Raw genomic sequence first — 18152 nt, 5'->3', positions numbered from 1 at the left:
ATTGCAGCCCCAGGCAACAGTGTGTGCGTGATTTTTGGGGGGCAGGCTGTAGCCATGGACATGCTATGTGATCTGATGGTGAATTTGGGCCGACCCAATGCAAAGATCCTTAGGATCCATGTGGATCCATGATTTTTAACCACATTTCTGCACCATTGCAGCCCCAGGCAACAGTGGGTGTGTGATTTTGGGGGGGCAGGCTATAGCCATGGACATGCTATGTGATCTGATGGTGAATTTGGGCTGACCCAATGCAAAGATCCTGAGGATCCATGTGGATCCATGCTTTTTAACCACATTTTAAGTGGGGAGGGAAGGAAAAACACAGAAGGGACAAGGAGCAGGAGAGGGGTGTGCAGAGAAGCAGCTGGCTAAGAATGCAGGAGAGGGGTAGGGAGGAAAGGATGGCAAAAGTTTTCCCTCACCTACCCACCCAAGCCAGCCAGCTCGCGCTCTCTCTCTCTCTCTCCCTTCTGCATGTTTTCAGCTTTCCCCTCTGCTTGCCTGGAGGGGAGGGGCTTTCCCTGCTCTTTGTTCCGTTTGAGCAAACACAGCAAGGAAACAGAGCTGGGTGGGCAGTAAGACCCTGAGGCAGAATGCCGGAAAGCAGCCGCTTCCTCTTTTCAAGTTTCCCTTCTAGGAGACACGCGGTTTGATTTTTGCCTGCTTTTTTTTGCCTCCCCTTGCACTATTTGGCTCCAGGGACCACACATTCGCTCAATAACACGCACAGACATTTCTCCTTCCTTTTTAGGAGAAAAAATCTGCGTGTTATAGAAGGAAAAATACGGTATTTAGGATTGGGGCAACTGACATGTAATACCTTTAACTCCAGAACTTGAATAAAACCATTAAATCAATTGGAAGATGTGCCATTCTTTGTTTTGGTTCTAAAGCCACAAGCTGAAGTCAATTCATAGAGAATCAAATAACAACAATAACAAATCCCCATAGTTCAGATTATGCATTTGTAAACATAATTAGAAGCAGCGGAAGGAATGTTTTAAGGAAGATTATGAAGACCAAGCCAATGAAGAATATGTTATTAAGAGTTTGAGTTCCTACAGTATTATTGGAATGAGTTGCAATAATTAAACCGTTCCTTTGTTTGATTCTTTTTTCTTTGAAAAGCATATTAATAGCATATATAGTCTTTGACAGTAAGACATTTTATATTGATCCACTCTCAAACTCTTTCCATATCTCAGGAGGACCAAGATGGTGGCCAAGACGTGGGAAAACGCAAGAGGGTAAAACTAAGCAGCAGCACCAAAGGTACATGGCATATAGTTTGTCAGCTACTTTCGTGTTTTTTTATCTTGAGGTCACCAAGCCTGATCAGTTTTTGATCAGTCTTTGCTGAAGAATGACACTTTCACCACAATTCACTGCTGCCAGCAGTGTCTTGTATTAATTGCATATGTTTCCTGTAAGTGGCTGGTAAGTTTGCAATATGCCCCTTGATCGAACGATGAAGAGAGTTCTTAGAGTTGTATCGTACGGGGCTTTTGTTTCTTCTCCACACACCCCCACCGCCACATCCCCCCATAATCTTCTTTGGTAGGTCCCCCAACCCTCCGGACCTTATTTTGAGGGTGCATGGGGGGGGGCTGGAGAAGACAAGAGCAGAAGAGGAAATTCTGGTGTATGCATGGAAATCTGATGTAGCAGCAGAGCTGCAGTGTTTGATACAACCCTTAAAATGTAATTGTGTGTGTATGTATATGTGTATATATATATGTGTGAGTGTGTGTGTATTACACAATATTTTCTTTGGGACAAGGAATTCCATGGCTCAGCTTTCTACAAGCTAAGTACAGTGGTACCTTTGGTTACGTACTTAATTCGTTCCGGAGGTCCGTTCTTAACCTGAAACTGTTCTTAACCTGAAGCACCACTTTAGCTAATGGGGCCTCCCATTGCTGCCGCGCCGCCGGAGCACAATTTCTGTTCTCATCCTGAAGCAAAGTTCTTAACCCGAGGTACTATTTCTGGGTCAGCGGAGTCTGTAACCTGAAGCGTATGTAACCTGAAGCGTATGTAACCCGAGGTACCACTGTACAGGCATTTGATCTGGAGGTATTTGTGACTCACCACCTCTGTTTTAGGCAGAGGTTGCTGAACCAGAGGGTCTCCATGGAAAAGGCTTTTTCTATTATATTTTTCCTTATCCATTCCCTGTAACTTTTTCACCTTGTAATTTCTTCTCATGATTCTCCTTTCATACTCAACTTGTGCCTTATTTCTGTGCCCCCACTGACGAACCTCCCCCCATAATTTTCGTTCATCCCTCCTCTCTGCTCCTCCCCCCCCCCACTTCTTCCTCCTTTAGCAGCTTTACTCTCTAGCGCCTTCCATTCTATTCTCAGTTTATTTTATCACTAATAATTATAATTATAATATCTTACTTTCTAATTCTCTTCAACAACACCTCTGGAGGCCTCCCTTCCCTTCCTCCATTCTCCTGGCCACTTTCACTTTCACTCAGCAAGCAAAAAGCTCCAGGCATTGGTCTAACTAGAAGTCTTTGGCATGGGCTAGGGGGCAGGACAGGCAAGCGACTAGGCACTGGGCACACTGAGGCCCCTCTGAAATTGCCCTGGGGTGCATTGACTGGTCCCTGTTGTTTGAGAAACCTCGGTGCAAATTGTTATGAGTGGCTGACCCCTTCAGAATTGCACTGAATGATGCGACAAGACATGAAAGATGACTGCCTAAAAAAAGAAAGAAAAGATTGTAACCTAGCTGCCAGATTGCATGCAATTAGTATCATTTGCACATCGTTTTCATGGATATGGTTGGTGTCAAACTGCAGTTGATGGATGTGTTGTGCTGGTTCTCAGTATTATTATGCTCACTTTGTTATCCTTAAAGACAACTCCCCACGAGCCATTCAGCCATCAGTAGTTAGGGGAAAACAATTAATTTAGATATGTCTTGGTTTTCTCCCTATTACTTTACAGTACTCAGAAATGCGCCTTTTTACAGTACATTTTAAAACAATAGACTACTCTGTGTGGAAAGGGTATATAGTGTGTGTTTTGATTTTTAATGCTTGCTGGATCTACTTTAGGACAAGATTGTGGATTTGGAGGGCCTTGACTTTGGTAGAATAATAGGAACAGAATAAAGCTGAAATTCTAACCAGTGCCCACATGTACCAGATAAGTGGCCCCGGCACAGTGGGGACCTGTGGGCTGCAGATCATTGCTTGTATACTCCTGTATCTATAACCTTTAATTATTCACTATGAATGATCAGCAGGCTATTGTGTACACTTTTCTCCCTGTCCTCCATTTTCTGCAACTATGGTACCTAATTCTTAAGCAGCCTTTTAAGCTTTGAGCAGATGAGATGAAAAACACCGGCCTGTTTATATGATGGGGTTTGTAGTTGCTGTGTGTGAATTGAATTGTATGGAAGATTTGTACTGAAGTCTTCTTTGCAAAAAAACACACAACCCTCTGAAAATAAAGTTCTCTGGGCCAGTCAGATGTACTGATTTGCCCAATCTAGTTTTTCTCTTAGTAATAAACTCCAGACTCTTTCTTTTTTGTTAGTAGAAAAATATTAAAGAGTTAACAATATTTCATAACAGCCTCCTTCCAATTTTATAACTTGTTTTTGTACAGATCAATCCATTATGGATGTTTTGAAGCATAAATGTTTTCTAGAAGAATTATTATTTTGGACAATAAAATATGAATTTCCCCAGAAGATGGTAACTTTCTTACTCAACATGCTTCCAGATCAGGATTATAAGGTATTTGTGTGTTTCCTCTTTCCTTTCCTGTCAGAACACTTCCCCGCTTCAGTTTGCATACAGTTCCCCATTGCAGTTTGCATTTGGCATGGGGTAGGTATTGCAGAAGATCTTTGAATGCAGCATTTATTTATTTTTACTGTAGCATATGGTTGCTGGTTGAAAATAGTGCAAAAGAACATAAATAGCTCAGACTAAGTTAGAAGGAACAAATTTTAAAACCTGTAAAAATGCCTGTTTCTTTTATGAGCCATAATTGGAATGAGTGCTGTCTGCGTAGCTGGTGCTTCCTCACGGTTGGCATGCAATAGCTTGCAGTTACTGTTCTTTGAGTTGCAGAGCTAGGGTGTGGAAACTAGCTGCCCCTTTAGTTTTCTGAAACACAATGCGAAATTTCAACTGCTAATGGAGCCCACAAGAAAAGGTTAAGATTTGTACGCATTTGATGGTTTCTTAGCACTTAAGTGCTTTGGATAGCTCCAACTTATTACAAAGCGCTTATCATATATGATAACAGGTGCCAGTTCAGACTCTGCTTAATAAGCTGCATTATGAACAAGGCTCATTCCCCTTTCACACAGCAGATTCTCTTCTTTCTTTGCTGGATTGACTTATAAACCTGCAAGTCTTCTGTTAACTCTAGGTTTTCCATTTCATCTGAATCAGCAAACTATGACTAACTGCTTGAGGACATGAAGCCACAATTCAAAGTGGCTTAAAACTTCCCGATACAGGGTTGCTTTCAGATGTCTTTCTAAAAGTCAGATAGTTGTTTCTTTCCTTGACATCTGATGGGAGGGCATTCCACCGGGCGGGTGCCACTACCGAGAAGGCCCTCTGCCTGGTTCCCTGTAGCTTCACTTCTCGCAATGAGGGAACCACCAGAAGGCCTTTGGAGCTAGATCTCAGTGTCCAGGCTGAACGATGGGGGTGGAGATACTCCTTCAGGTATACTAGGCTGAGGCTGTTTAGGGCTTTAAAGGTCAGCACCAACACTTTGGATTGTGCTCGGAAACATACTGGGAGCCAATGTAGGTCTTTCAGGACCGGTGTTATATGGTCTCGGCAGCCACTTCCAGTCACCAGTCTAGCTGCCGCATTCTGGATTAGTTGTAGTTTCCGGATCGTCTTCAGAGGTAGACCCACGTAGAGTGCATTGCAGTAGTCCAAGCAGGCGATAACTAGAGCATGCATCACTCTAGTGAGACAGTCCACGGGCAGGTAGGGTCTCAGCCTGCGTACCAGATGGAGCTGGTAGATAGCTGCCCTGGACACAGAATTGAAGTGAAATGACTGTGTTCAGGGGCAGAAAGTTTGTTCATATTCCACCTGGTTACATTGAGATGTAATTGTACAAACATGCCCATTGTGTCCTCTAGATGACATTTGGTCCTCATTAACAGATTTGAAAAAAGCATTTATGTTAGTAGAAGTATAGCCTGATACATTGCAGAGTGAGGCACACACATAAAGTACATTGAAATAATTGGATTGGGCAACATGTACTTGGAAAGTAATTGCACCGCATGGCATCCTAGTCTTGGTTTTGTGCAACAACTGGTTTAATATACTTTCAGTAACATTTCTTATTGAGACTTTTTCGGGTTTTGGGAATGCAAATGGTAACGCTAACCTTTATTTTATACCCTGCAGATTGCTTTTACTAAAACTTTTGTGCAGCATTATGCTTTTATTATGAAAACCCTGAAGAAAAGCCATGAATCGGATACCATGTCTAACAGAATAGTACATATTAGTGTCCAATTGTTCAGCAATGAGGAGCTGGCACGCCAAGTGACAGAGGAATGCCAGCTGCTTGATATTATGGTTACTGTCCTACTGTACATGATGGAGAGTTGCCTTATTAAAAGTGAGCTGCAAGGTGAGTCAAATTCAGAATTTGCTTTAAGAGCACTAGAGAGGTGCACACAGAATATTCTCAGCCTGCATTTAGGCTTCTTTCTGTAAGGGGATGTAATCTGTTGGACTCCATGCTAGCAGTTTGCAGGGCTAGAGTCCAAGATGGGCCACCCTTTTGTCTCTCTTATCCTGCTGTCTTCTTTCCAGCTTGTTTCCCCATCCTCTGCACTCCCATGAAATTAGACCCAAGTGCCACAGTTTACCCACCTGTGGGCTATAGTGGAGGAGGGTCTCTTTTAAGCTTTCCAGCTGAAAGAGTGAAAAATGGCTAAAACAGAAGGAAAACATCCTTCCCCTTCCATTCCTCTACCAGAACATGCAGACAGAGAGACTGCTTTGCGTAAAAGAGAGAAAATGTCGGAGATGATCATTACTGCTGTAGTCTTAGACATAAAGACCAGATTCAGAGTTCACTGCATCTGGGAAATCCGCATGGAACTTAACTAGCATGCAGGCTCCTTGTGAGGTTTGGGAGAAACAAGGAAGGTGGTTGTAAAGTGAATGAGGAAGTACTGATACAGGTAGAAGCTCTGTTTTGCACGCTCCATCAGTGTGTATGTCTAACATTGGCAGTCTTAACATTTATGTCTTCAAAACCACTTTGCTTGCCTTTTAGATGAGGAAAACAGTTTGCATGTAGTAGTGAACTGTGGGGAAGCTCTGCTCAAGAACAACACCTACTGGCCACTTGTCAGCGACTTTATAAATATCCTTTCACACCAGAGCGTGGCTAAGAAATTCTTGGAAGACCACAGGCTATTAGTAACATGGATGAACTTTGTATCATTTTTCCAAGGTATGCGTCGCTTTTGCTAATTTGCCCTAGTATTGACTGTCCAACTATATATACCTATATTAGATAGGGTTTAGGGGATGCAGATGGCAATGTGGTCTAAACCACTGAGCCTCTTAGGCTTGCCGATCAGAAGGTTGGTGGTTCGAATCCCCGCGATGGGGTGAGTTCCCGTTGCTCTGTCCCAGCTCCTGTCTACCTAGTAGTTCAAAAGCACACCAGGGCAAGTAGATAAATCGGTACCGCTGCAGCGGGAAGGTAAACAGCTTTTATGTGCGCTTTGGCTTCTGTCACAGTGTTCCATTGCGCCAGAAACAGTTTAGTCATGCTGACCACATGACCCAGAAAGTTGTCTGTGGACAAATGCTGGCTCCCTCGGCCTGAAAAGCAAGATGAGCGCCACAACCCCATAGTTGCCTTTGACAGGACTTAACCATCCAGGGGTCCTTTACCTTTTACCTTAGATAGGGCTTTGATTACTAAATGTCCTTTTCTGTGTGTTTGAATTGTATACAGTGCGAAAAAGATGGTGTACTGGTTAACTGTAACTTTGTGCAACTTTGTCTTGATCTTTTAAGGAATGAATTTAAACAAGAGAGAACTTAATGAGCATGTTGAGTTTGAATCTCAGACCTACTATGCTGCTTTTGCCGCTGAGCTTGAGGCCTGTGCCCAGCCAATGTGGGGGCTACTATCACACTGCAAAATCAGGGTAAGCTGAGCACTACCTCCCCCTTTGGTTCTCTAGTGATTAAATATTTTAAATATGAAATATGCAGTTTTAGAAAGTTGTACACTCTCCTTGTGTTAAGCTGGTACACATACCCCAGGGCCTGTTGTGTACCTTGCAGTTAATATGATAGCATTGTGCTCTTAGCTTAACACCCTTAAATTTTTATTTAATCAACTATACTTGTCAAGGTGAGCAGTAAAACTCCTTTTGAGGGTATGCTCAGTTAATCTGTTGTCCTGTTACTGAAAATGTGTTCAGGTGCTTTATTAGTTATGTTGTGCAAATAATAAATAGAATGCTTTCATGTTTTTGATGGAAGACCTTAAAAAATGTGCCTTTTTATCAAACATAGAAATGGAGGTCAAGTGACTCCAGTTTGAAAGTACATTTATTCTCTCAGCCCCCACTCCCAAGAGCACAGAATGAGTTAACATTCCTGAAGAATTGTTGTCAAAGACCATGGTTTTGTTTTGGTTTCTGTTTCTTTTACTTTGATCACACAGTATTGTATAATTGTTATCAGTAGGTTGAAACATCTCCCTCCCCCAGATATCAGATTATATAAATAAAGATTGGTTCTCGACCCTGAGGGTGTACATGAGGTGAGACTAGAAACAGGACTCAAGTTCCAAATCATACATTGGGAGAGGAGAGGAAAGGGAAGGGAAGCTTGCTGTGTCGTTTAACTTTAGAGAGTTCATTTTTCCATTTGTTCAACCTTTGTATCCCGCTTCAGGAGACGCAGGAATACACTCGAAACGTTGTTAGATACTGCCTAGAAGCACTCCAGGATTGGTTTGATGCTATCAACTTTGTGGATGAGGTTTGTGTGCCTAATGTATTTGACTTTGCATTACGGAGTAGGGTCTTTTATTAAAATTTGGAAGCATCTTCCCTTCAAACCTTTATTGCATGCGCCTCCATTCCACCCTCTCCTATTGCAAGAGATTTCCCTGAGCCAAGCTACCTGGTGGAGGGTTGCTTTTGTGTCTGTAGCAATAAAAGAGCGCAGCGTCACATTTTCTGGAGTAAAAGCAGAAGTGTATGAGCCCATGTCGAAGTTTTGGGGTTTACCAGAAGAGAGGAAATAATGAGTGATTTAATAGTGCGCAAAATGGAATTGTTTATTCCTTTGAATTGTAAGCGACCTTTGTTTCCATTGCAGCCTACTCCTAATCAGGTCACTTTTCATCTGCCTCTGCATCGTTACTATGCCATGTTTCTAAGTAAGGTAAGCGAATGGTTTTTTGCAGGGTAGGGTTTTTTGGGGGTGGGGGGAGAGAGGCATTATTTAGGTAGACAAGTCCAGATCAAATGTGTACATATTTTGTTTGTAGGCTGTTAAATGCCAAGAACTAGATCTCGATTCCCTCCTTCCAGACCAGGAGATGTTGATGAAACTCATGGTTCACCCACTTCAGATTCAGGTAAGTTGGCCAAGTATTTTTCTCTCTCTGCATATATCACTTCTGTGGTGTGTAAAGCGGTAATCGCAAATAGTAAGCAGGTACACCCACAGAGTGCTAAGGGCATGGATATTTGAATAACTGCAGTTTCATTCCCACATTGTATGTATAGCACTCTTTGTTTTCTACGTGTGGATCACAATAATGAGTGAGAAATTTTTGGGTGATTCTATTGAATCAGCAAGAGGTAAAGTGAAGGCCAAAAGTGGGAGTATATTTGAGAACAACACAAAAAAGTTAGGCAGTATAAATAAGCGGGGGAAATATTCAGATCCTATGGAACAACTGCTCAATGGTTGCAGTTAAAAATGTGATTACATCCTTGGTTGTGGCTGACATTTTGTCTGGATGGCATCCTATGTATTAGTGAAAGTCACAGGGGAGAAAGATTGCTATGTAGGTTTTGCAGTGCCGCCGAAGTCTAGTGTGCCACCACGGATTGAAATATTCTGCAAAAAGCTGTGTGATCAGCTACAAAAATATATTCTCAGCTTTTCAAGTTTTTAACACTGCAAAATAGTATGCCTAAGCAACAGGTAGCATGTTGAGCTAAAACAGCTTTCTTTTTGCTCTTTCTGGTAGGCAAGCCTCTCTGAAATCCATAGTAATATGTGGGTAAGGAACGGCCTGCAGATTAAAGGACAAGCCATGACTTATGTTCAGTCCCACTTCTGTAATTCCATGATTGATCCTGACATTTATCTGTTACAGGTAGGTCAGTACTTTTTGTAACCTCATCTGCTCTATGTTATTAGATAGCTAAACAGTAATAACTAATATATATATATTTTCTCTCCCCCCCCCCCCAAAAACAGGTTTGCGCTTCAAGACTTGACCCAGATTATTTCATTTCCTCAGTTTTTGAAAGGTAAGATACTGTTGGAAAGAACACACCTTCTAAGCAATGTCTGCCTTGTGGTTTAAATGCACCATAGGGGGCTCTTTAATTCACATGTGGTAGTGCAGATTCGCAAAATAAAATAAAATATGGGTAATGGTATATGACAAATTTTAAAAGTGCACTTTCCCCCCAAATCCCAGAAGCATTCCAGTTAGCAATATACGGTCAGGAAACACCAAACAAAGTTAAAAACTTATTTCTATATTGAACAGCAGCTGCAAGAATAGTGTACACAAAAATGTGGAAAGAAAAGGCTATCCCAACAAAGGACCAATGGCTGCTTAAACTAATAGAATACGTCGAACTAGTATGTATGGCAGCCAAAATAAGAAATAATGATGGTAAGATAGTAACAAGTGAGTGGGAACAATTGGAAGAGTGTTTAAAACAAAGTGGTATTAAGATAAATCTACAAGCAGAGATAAATCTGTAGTCATCAGCAGCAGACACAATAAACCAGGGGTCACCAACATCCGGCCCGGGGGCCGGATAAGGCCCGAGACCCTCGTTTATCCAGGCCCCCGCCACCCACTCTTACCAGTGTGGTGCGGCGTGGGGACCCACTTCCAGGTCGGAGGAGCACCGGACACAGTTTGTGCACATTCGCAGGGATAGTTCGCACTGCGCTCCGGGGGCTTCAGACAGCTATCCACAAGCCTTCAGAGTGCAGCAGGAGTTCCCGCTGCACTCCGAAGGCTTGCGGATAGCTGTCTGATTCCTGGAGAGTGAGAGGGGTTGGTGCACACTGAAGGGGCGCTGCACAGAGAGGGGGAGAATTTCCCCCCCCTGTTCTCCTGCTCCTATGGTCCGGTGCGTCCTATAGAGCGAAAAATACGGTAATTGTTTTGATTATCTTGATGTCTGGAGAGTATGGAGAGTGGAATATTTGTAAAACAGTTTGGGTTGCCATTGAAGGGGAGTAGTTTTGGACACCAGCAGTGGATCCCCTCATTGGAGAAAGAGGCAACTTTGAGCGGATGGCTTTTATCCATGGGGTGGGTCAGTGGGTTAACCCCACCCTCTCTGTGCCATGGTTCTAGTTCAAACTGGGTTATCAAACAGACAAACAAAGCATGTAATACTGATTGGAAAGATATTTTTGCTGTTTAAAAGTAATCATGCACATTTCTGTTTGCCTGGATATCGGTTGCCCTTGGGTGATGAGCTGATTGCAAAATGGTGCCTTCACTCTAGCTTCTTGCAGGGCACTGCTGAGTTTCCTGGATAAAATGCAGCAGCACTTGTGCTCTGATGTTTATCCCGACGATTGACGGCCCATCTGCCTTAATGTGCCCATATTCGCATGTCTGCATCCTCTCTTTTCTGGCCTTAGTATTGTACTGCTGTTGTGTTTCTGGAGAAGTGGCTGATGAAATGCATTCTGGTGCTATGGAGACAGTGTTCTCCCTCCTCCCCATCCATTGTTTATGGCTTAGGGAATACTTAATTTGTTCCGGAGGTCCGTTCTTAACCTGAAACTGTTCTTAACCTGAAGCACCACTTTAGCTAAAGGGGCCTCCCACGCAGCCGCTGTGTGATTTCTGTTCTCATCCTGAAGCAAAGTTCTTTACCTGAGGTAGTATTTATGGGTTAGCAGAGTCTGTAACCTGAAGTGTATGTAACCCGAGATACCACTGTACCTTGGTTTGCATACGTCTTGATTTGCATACATTTTGGATTACAAACACATCAAACCCGGAAGTGCGTGTCCCAGTTTGCAACCTTTTTTTGGATTACACCCCACCCTTTTTTCTTTTTCTTTTTTTGGATTATGAGCAAAAAAAATTGGGAGGCCCCATTGGCGAAAGCGCGCCTTGGGTTACAACCTGTTTTGGTTTACAAACAGACCTCCGGAACGGATTATGGTTGTAAACCAAGGTACCACTGTACAGTGGTACCTCAGGTTACAGACGCTTCAGGTTACATGCTCCTCTAACCCAGAAATAGTACCTTGGGTTAAGAACTTTACCTCAGGATGAGAACAAAAATCGTGTGCTGGCTGTGCGACGGCAGCGGGAGGCCCCATTAGCTAAAGTGGTACTTCAGGTTAAGAACAGTTTCAGGTTAAGAACAGACCTCCGGAACGAATTAAGTTCTTAACACGAGGTACCACTGTACTGCATTTTGTTGGAAACTCAGTGTCAAATGTATCTAAGCACCCTCCGACCTGCTCCCTCTTTATTAAGGTTTGGGAAAAGGCTGACCAACTGTGTATTAGGAACAGATGCTGCATGGCAGCTCTGGGGCATATAGGGAAGGAGAAAGTAGAGCTTTTTGTATGCAAATATAGCACAAAGTATGCAATAACCCATTTTTAAAAAATATCCAAATTTCAATGGAAGGTTGAATCTTGTACTGTGCATCAGATGTTGCAGAGCGTAATGGCACAGAGAGACATTTGTTATTTCTTTTTTTAAAAAAATAGACAGTCGTTTATCCTCACAGATCTCATGGTGGTATACACTAGGCATGAGTAAAATATATTGTGCCAAAACAACAATAGAGTAATAGTCATCCTCATAAAAACAGTTAGAGGCAACCAAAAACAAGTAGGCTAAATGATTGCAAACATCAAAATATCTGGGCAAGTAAGTAAGTTGCACTTCAATATTCGCTGCTGCTGCATTGTGTGAAGTTAAGGGTCTCTGCTTGATCGTGTCTGGATGGGCAAATGCCTGGGAGCCTTGTGAGCTTCCTGGAGGAGCAACAGGAAATGTTCTCAAATTATTAACCGTACTAGATTTTCTAAAATTCATATTTTCCTCTCCTGTAGGTTCAAGGTGGTTGACCTCTTAACAATGGCTTCCCAACATCAGAATACAGTGCTAGATTCAGAGCATGAGAGATCGATGTTAGAAGGCGCCTTAACATTTCTTGTCATTCTTTTAAGTCTCCGTTTACACTTGGGTAAGATTAATCGGCTTTCTGCTTTACTCCTAGCAATTTCTATGTCGGGGTAGGAATGCTCACAGGCATGTACTGAATCTTAAGTTTCAACCAGTGTTTAGGTAGGAATGGTGATGGAAACCTCAACCAAAAGCACTTGCTTGAATTGTTTCTAGGGACCTTCGCCTTTATTAGTCCCTCTTGGTGGAAGCCAAAAGTTGTGGTTGCCCACTAAGTTGTGTTTATTTAGTCAGTCTCCATTCTTGTAACTTGAATCCATTGGTTTGGGTCCTTTCTCGATCCTCCTTGTGACAGACCTTTAGATATTTGAAGATGGCTATCCTATCTCCTTTCAGTCTCCTCTTTACTAGGCTATACATGCCCAGTTCCCTCAACCATCCCTAATAAGGCTCTAAATCAGGCACAGGCAAACTCGGCCCTCTAGATGTTTTGGGACTACAACTCCCATCATCCCTAGCTAACATGACCAGTGGCCAGGGATGATGGGAGTTGTAGTCCCAAAACATCTGGAGGGCCGAGTTTGCCTGTGCCTGCTCTAAATCCTTGTTCTTATTGATACTCTGGATTAACACCCCAATTTTTTTTTATTAAAAAAAAAAATCAGTCATAGTATTTTTTAAAAACTATTTTAATGTAAAACTGAATGCACTTCTAGGTAGTAATAACTCCACCTCCGCTTCCTATCTTATGGTATGTATTATATGGTTCTGTTAATTTACCTTTCAATTTCTCCTAGGAATGACTGATGATGAGATTCTTCGGGCAGAGATGGTAGCTCAGCTCTGCATGAATGACAGGACTCATAGTTCTCTACTGGACCTCATATCCTTGGAATGTTGTTAAATGTATTTTTTCTGTGATTAATTAACAGGATTCATGTATTGTGCTTCTCTTTGGTGTACAACAAGTAAGACTATTAGAAGCCATTTTGAATGCCTTGAAACAATATTAGCATATAATTTTCATATGAAAAGTTGCATGTTGAGCTTGCAATGAAATTTGATGTTGTACTGAGCTGGAGATATAATATATATATTATATTGTATATCATATATATATTATACACACGCACACACACACACACACACACACACACACACACCAGAAGTACTCTAGTCTTTCTAACGCTGGTCTAGGAATATAAATCATCACCTTTCTTCCAACCTTCTGATTCAAAAGGATAGATTTGGGATTTACAACTGTGTTTGCCTTTCCATTAAGGGACGCGGGTAGCGCTGTGGGTAAAAGCCTCAGCGCCTAGGACTTGCCGATCGAAAGGTCGGCGGTTTGAATCCCCGCGGCGGGGTGCGCTCCCGTTGCTCGGTCCCAGCGCCTGCGAACCTAGCAGTTCGAAAGCACCCCCGGGTGCAAGTAGATAAATAGGGCCGCTTACTGGCGGGAAGGTAAACGGCGTTTCCGTGTGCTGCGCTGGCTCGCCAGATGCAGCTTTGTCACGCTGGCCACGTGACCCAGAAGTGTCTCCGGACAGTGCTGTCCCTCGGCCTCTTAAGTGAGATTGGCGCACAACCCTAGAGTCTGTCAAGACTGGCCCGTACGGGCAGGGGTACCTTTACCTTTACCTTGCCTTTCCATTGAATTAAACTGCCTTCCCCAGATTAGGTTCTTGCACTCCAGGGAGTAATTGGGCAATATGCCAGGGCAAAAATAAATAAATACTAGTGTTATCTCGTTTGTTTGAAATCCATATTTCATTCTTTTAAAAAGCTGTAATGTGCACGAAGACCCAGAAGGGTGCAGTATAGTGTTCTCCTTCTGGTGAGATAATCTTCCATATTTAAACATGTGAAATCTGTCTTCATCCCCTGTTAGCAACCAAAGGGTGAGATTTTTTAAAAACCACAACTAGCCAAGGCTGTAGTGTTGTTGCGCGGCTTTCTTTTTCTTACCGATGTGCATATCCTTAATCTAGTGTAATGTGGATTAAGATGGATTAGTAATACCACTATATTCCTGCAATTATGTCCTTATACCAATTAACATTTTGCAACTGTGATGGGGTCGTTTTTCAAAATGATGGACATTCTTTGTTTTTTTTTTGTGTTACAGCTTCCTAGCACCTCTGGAATAAGCATTTAGTTATGTATCTAACCATTCTTAGTCTGAATTGTACAAACATGTACAGTGGTACCTCTGGTTACATACTTAATTCGTTTTGGAGGTCCGTTCTTAACCTGAAACTGTTCTTAACCTGAAGCACCACTTTAGCTAATGGGGCCTCCTGCTGCCGCCGCGCCTCCAGAGCCCAATTTCTGTTCTCATCCTGAAGCAAAGTTCTTAACCCAAGGTACTATTTCTGGGTTAGCGGAGTCTGTAACCTGAAGTGTATGTAACCCAAGGTACCACTGTATTTGAAATCTGTGCTGCCTCCAAGAAAACTTTCAACATTAACACTTAAAATGATGGATTGAACACCATTTAATTGTGCAATATAGACCTCTTCTGGTGAAGTGAAGCAACTGCAGAAATCCCTGTTGCTTCTGCTCACCAAAAGACATGCTTACACAGTGGTACCTTGGTTTTAGAACAAATTGGCTCCTGATTGTACGTGTTCCAAACGTTTTCCAGAAGCCGAACGTCTGATGCGGCTTCCGCTTGAGTACAGGAAGCTCCTGCAGCCAATCGGAAACTACGCCTTGGTTTTCGAACGGTTTGGGGAGCTGAACGGATTAAGTTTGAGAACCAAGGTACCACTGTAGAATCATAGAGTTGGGAGGGACTGTGAGGGTCATCTAATCCAACCCTCTTCAATGCAGGAACCTTGATCGACATGGGACTCAAACCCACAACACTGAGATTAAGAGCCTTATTCTCTACCGACTGAGCTATTAAAAAATGGCTGTGTATTTCTAGATGAAGTTTGGTATGCATGTGGGGATGATTAGGGAGGCAGGAGAGGATATATTCTTTAATGATATCCTTCCTAACTTGCGCTAGCAAGTTCCATATTCTAGCAAAGTTCCAAACATCCCCCTTTTTAAATTACGCAGCGATCAGTTTGTTGCTGACTCATCTGAGTCTTACTATTAAAGATTCCTTCCTGGTAAAATCCCTTCTAATCCCTCTTAAAAAGAATAAACAAAAGAATCTGATTTAACGTTAATATAAAAGTAGTTTACTCACAGATTCATTCTCACAGGTTCACAGACATATCCCTGAAGGCAGGCTTAGGTTACGTAACAGCTAGAACTTTTCCGTAAAGAAGTTAGTCCCAAGTGACTGCGACTAAGCAGTCACTTCTCCAAACACACAGCAACATACAAAATGGAGAACACACACTGATCAGAACATGGAGGCTGTGTTCTCCATGCTAGTACAACAGACCACACTCTCTTCAATTCTGTCCCAGCTCAGGAGGAAACAGGAAGTCTTCTCCTGAGTGATGCAAAACATCCCCTAACATGTCCACTGTAGGAATGTTGTACTTCAGTGTTTCCCAACCTTGGGCCTCCAGCTGTTTTTGGACTACAATTCCCATCATCCCTTGCCACTGGTCTTGCTAGTCAGGGATGATGGGAGTTGTAGTTCAAAAACAGCTGGAGGCCCAAGGTTGGGAAACACTGTTGTACTTGACTGCAGTTTTATTTTTTATTTTTTCCCCATATTTTTTATTCATTTTATAACACAAATAAACAACATAAACAGAAAAACAAACGATACAAACAAATTCTTACCTTATCCTTATTTTTTCTAAACATTGTTAGGTGAGCTTCCCCAAGTCCGCTCTATCTGATTTTCATTTTACCTCATCTTTAGCAGTTTACATATATCATAATTTTAACCATTTTTTAAATCACACTTACTTTTACCATAAAAATCTTCACATTCTATCCCTTACAAGTAATACTATTTTAAAATACGCTATCTTCTACTTCTAACCCTACAGCGTATATCCACTTTCAAAGCTATTCTAAGATTTAAACATTAACATATTTTTTCAAAAAATCTTTAAACTTCTTCCAGTCTTCTTCCACCATCTCTTCTCTCTGGTCTCAGAGTCTCCCAGTCAGTTCGGCAAGTTCTATATACCGTATTTTTCGCTCTATAAGACGCACCCGACCATAAGACACCTAGTTTTAGAGGAGGAGAACAAGAACAAAAATTTCTCTCCCTCTGCACAGCGCCCCTCCAGCGAAGCGAAGTCAGAACAGCAAGAGGGATTGCTGCGCACCGATCCCTCTCGCTCTACTGGCTTCAGGAATAGCTGCACAGCCTGCATTCGCTCCATAACACACACACACATTTCCCCTTACTTTTTAGGAGGGGAAAAGTGCATCTTATAGAGCGAAAAATACGGTAGTCCATCATCCTCATCTGCCATTGACTGCAGTTTTACAACCCACAATGCAGTGGTGACTTTTTGTAACGGAAAGCACTTCTCACATGAGGCAAGGCATACAATTTCTACTGACCCTCCCCACCACCTCACACATGCGCACTGGCAGGCCTCCACAGTGTCCCGTATATGTATACTGTTGCAGAGGATCAACCAACCCTCAAGTACAGCTAGAGTGGGTGCTAGAGTGACCAGGGAGAGTTGAAAAACAATAAGCTGCCCCATCTTGCAGAAGTGTTTTCTTACTAGTTCAGGGCCACCATTGGATACAACCCGAATAAAGTTAATATATGCAATGCTCATGGGAACAAACACCTTTTTGTTGAAAATATTGGGTAATTGTTGTTTACCTTAACACGAGGATCACATTCCAGAAAACCCAAATCCGAAAAGTGGCATTATTCCTGGAAGTTTAAGCTTTGAATCAATGCTGTCAGCTGTAGCTGATTTTAAGGCTCCTGTGTTTGAACCTGGGGGCTCTATGCAGCAGGGAATGTATACACCTAAAGGTATGTTCAGTTTTTATGGGTGTTTTAGTGGGAATCTGCAATATATGTATGGGTTGTTAATGAGCTGGTATTAATTACAACTCTAGAAATTAATTGTTGTTGTTGTTGTTGTTGTTGTTGTTGTTTATTTATACCCCACCCATCTGGCCGGGTCTCCCCAGCCACTCTGGGCGGCTTCCAATAGAATATTAAAAACACAATAGAACATCAGACATTAAAAACTTCCCTAAACAGGGCTGCTTTCAGATGTCTTCTAAAAGTCAGGTAGTTGTTTATTTCTTTGACATCCGATGGGAGGGCGTTCCACAGGGCAGGCGCCACTACCGAGAAGGCCCTCTGCCTGGTATCTCTAAGATGTAAACAGTTTAGAGATAGTTGACTTCAGTTGAGTATTATGTGAATTTTGGTGGATTAATAAAAATTTTCAGAATTTCATTGTTGTTACATGCTTTCAACTTTTTTGCTTTTCCTTCTCTAATTCCTCTCTTTAAACAAGTGGTTGTTTTTCACACTTTGAACACCATCATGATATGTACAAGAACCAAAATAGTTGATCGGCGAACAGGATACATTGTAATTGTATATGTTGAGTAATGATAATAACGATATTTGTTTGAGGATGTTGGCACAAAACGGAAACACTTAGTTGCTGAAAACCTACATTGTGGTTCAGCATGCACGTAGGTTAAGCCAAACCTTATCTAAACATAGACAGACGTGGGCACTGAGGGGAAAAAAGTTGTGAATGTGCTACTCCTTCCCCGGTCCTGCTGCTGCCATGCTACCCAGTGCTAAGCTGCAATTTG

The 18152-nt window shown here is 42.3% G+C and overlaps 1 protein-coding gene across 1 annotated transcript in view; it reads left to right on the top strand.

Moving 5' to 3' along the window:
* Positions 1 to 18152, top strand: part of UBR3 (ubiquitin protein ligase E3 component n-recognin 3) — a 92269-nt gene that overhangs the window by 17921 nt on the left and 56196 nt on the right. The window contains 13 exon segments of the mRNA XM_079983763.1: positions 1209 to 1275; positions 3633 to 3763; positions 5417 to 5645; positions 6300 to 6479; positions 7055 to 7188; positions 7946 to 8032; positions 8375 to 8440; positions 8547 to 8636; positions 9258 to 9386; positions 9491 to 9543; positions 12350 to 12483; positions 13220 to 13317; positions 17214 to 17346. Of these exon segments, the coding sequence (XP_079839889.1) occupies positions 1209 to 1275; positions 3633 to 3763; positions 5417 to 5645; positions 6300 to 6479; positions 7055 to 7188; positions 7946 to 8032; positions 8375 to 8440; positions 8547 to 8636; positions 9258 to 9386; positions 9491 to 9543; positions 12350 to 12483; positions 13220 to 13317; positions 17214 to 17346 (1531 nt within the window).

The sequence above is a fragment of the Podarcis cretensis genome (genome assembly GCF_951804945.1).
Source record: "Podarcis cretensis genome assembly, chromosome: 1".
Lineage (NCBI taxonomy): Eukaryota > Metazoa > Chordata > Lepidosauria > Squamata > Lacertidae > Podarcis > Podarcis cretensis.
The sequence above is the reverse complement of the archived record's forward strand: the minus strand, read 5'-3'. Positions and strand labels throughout refer to the sequence as shown.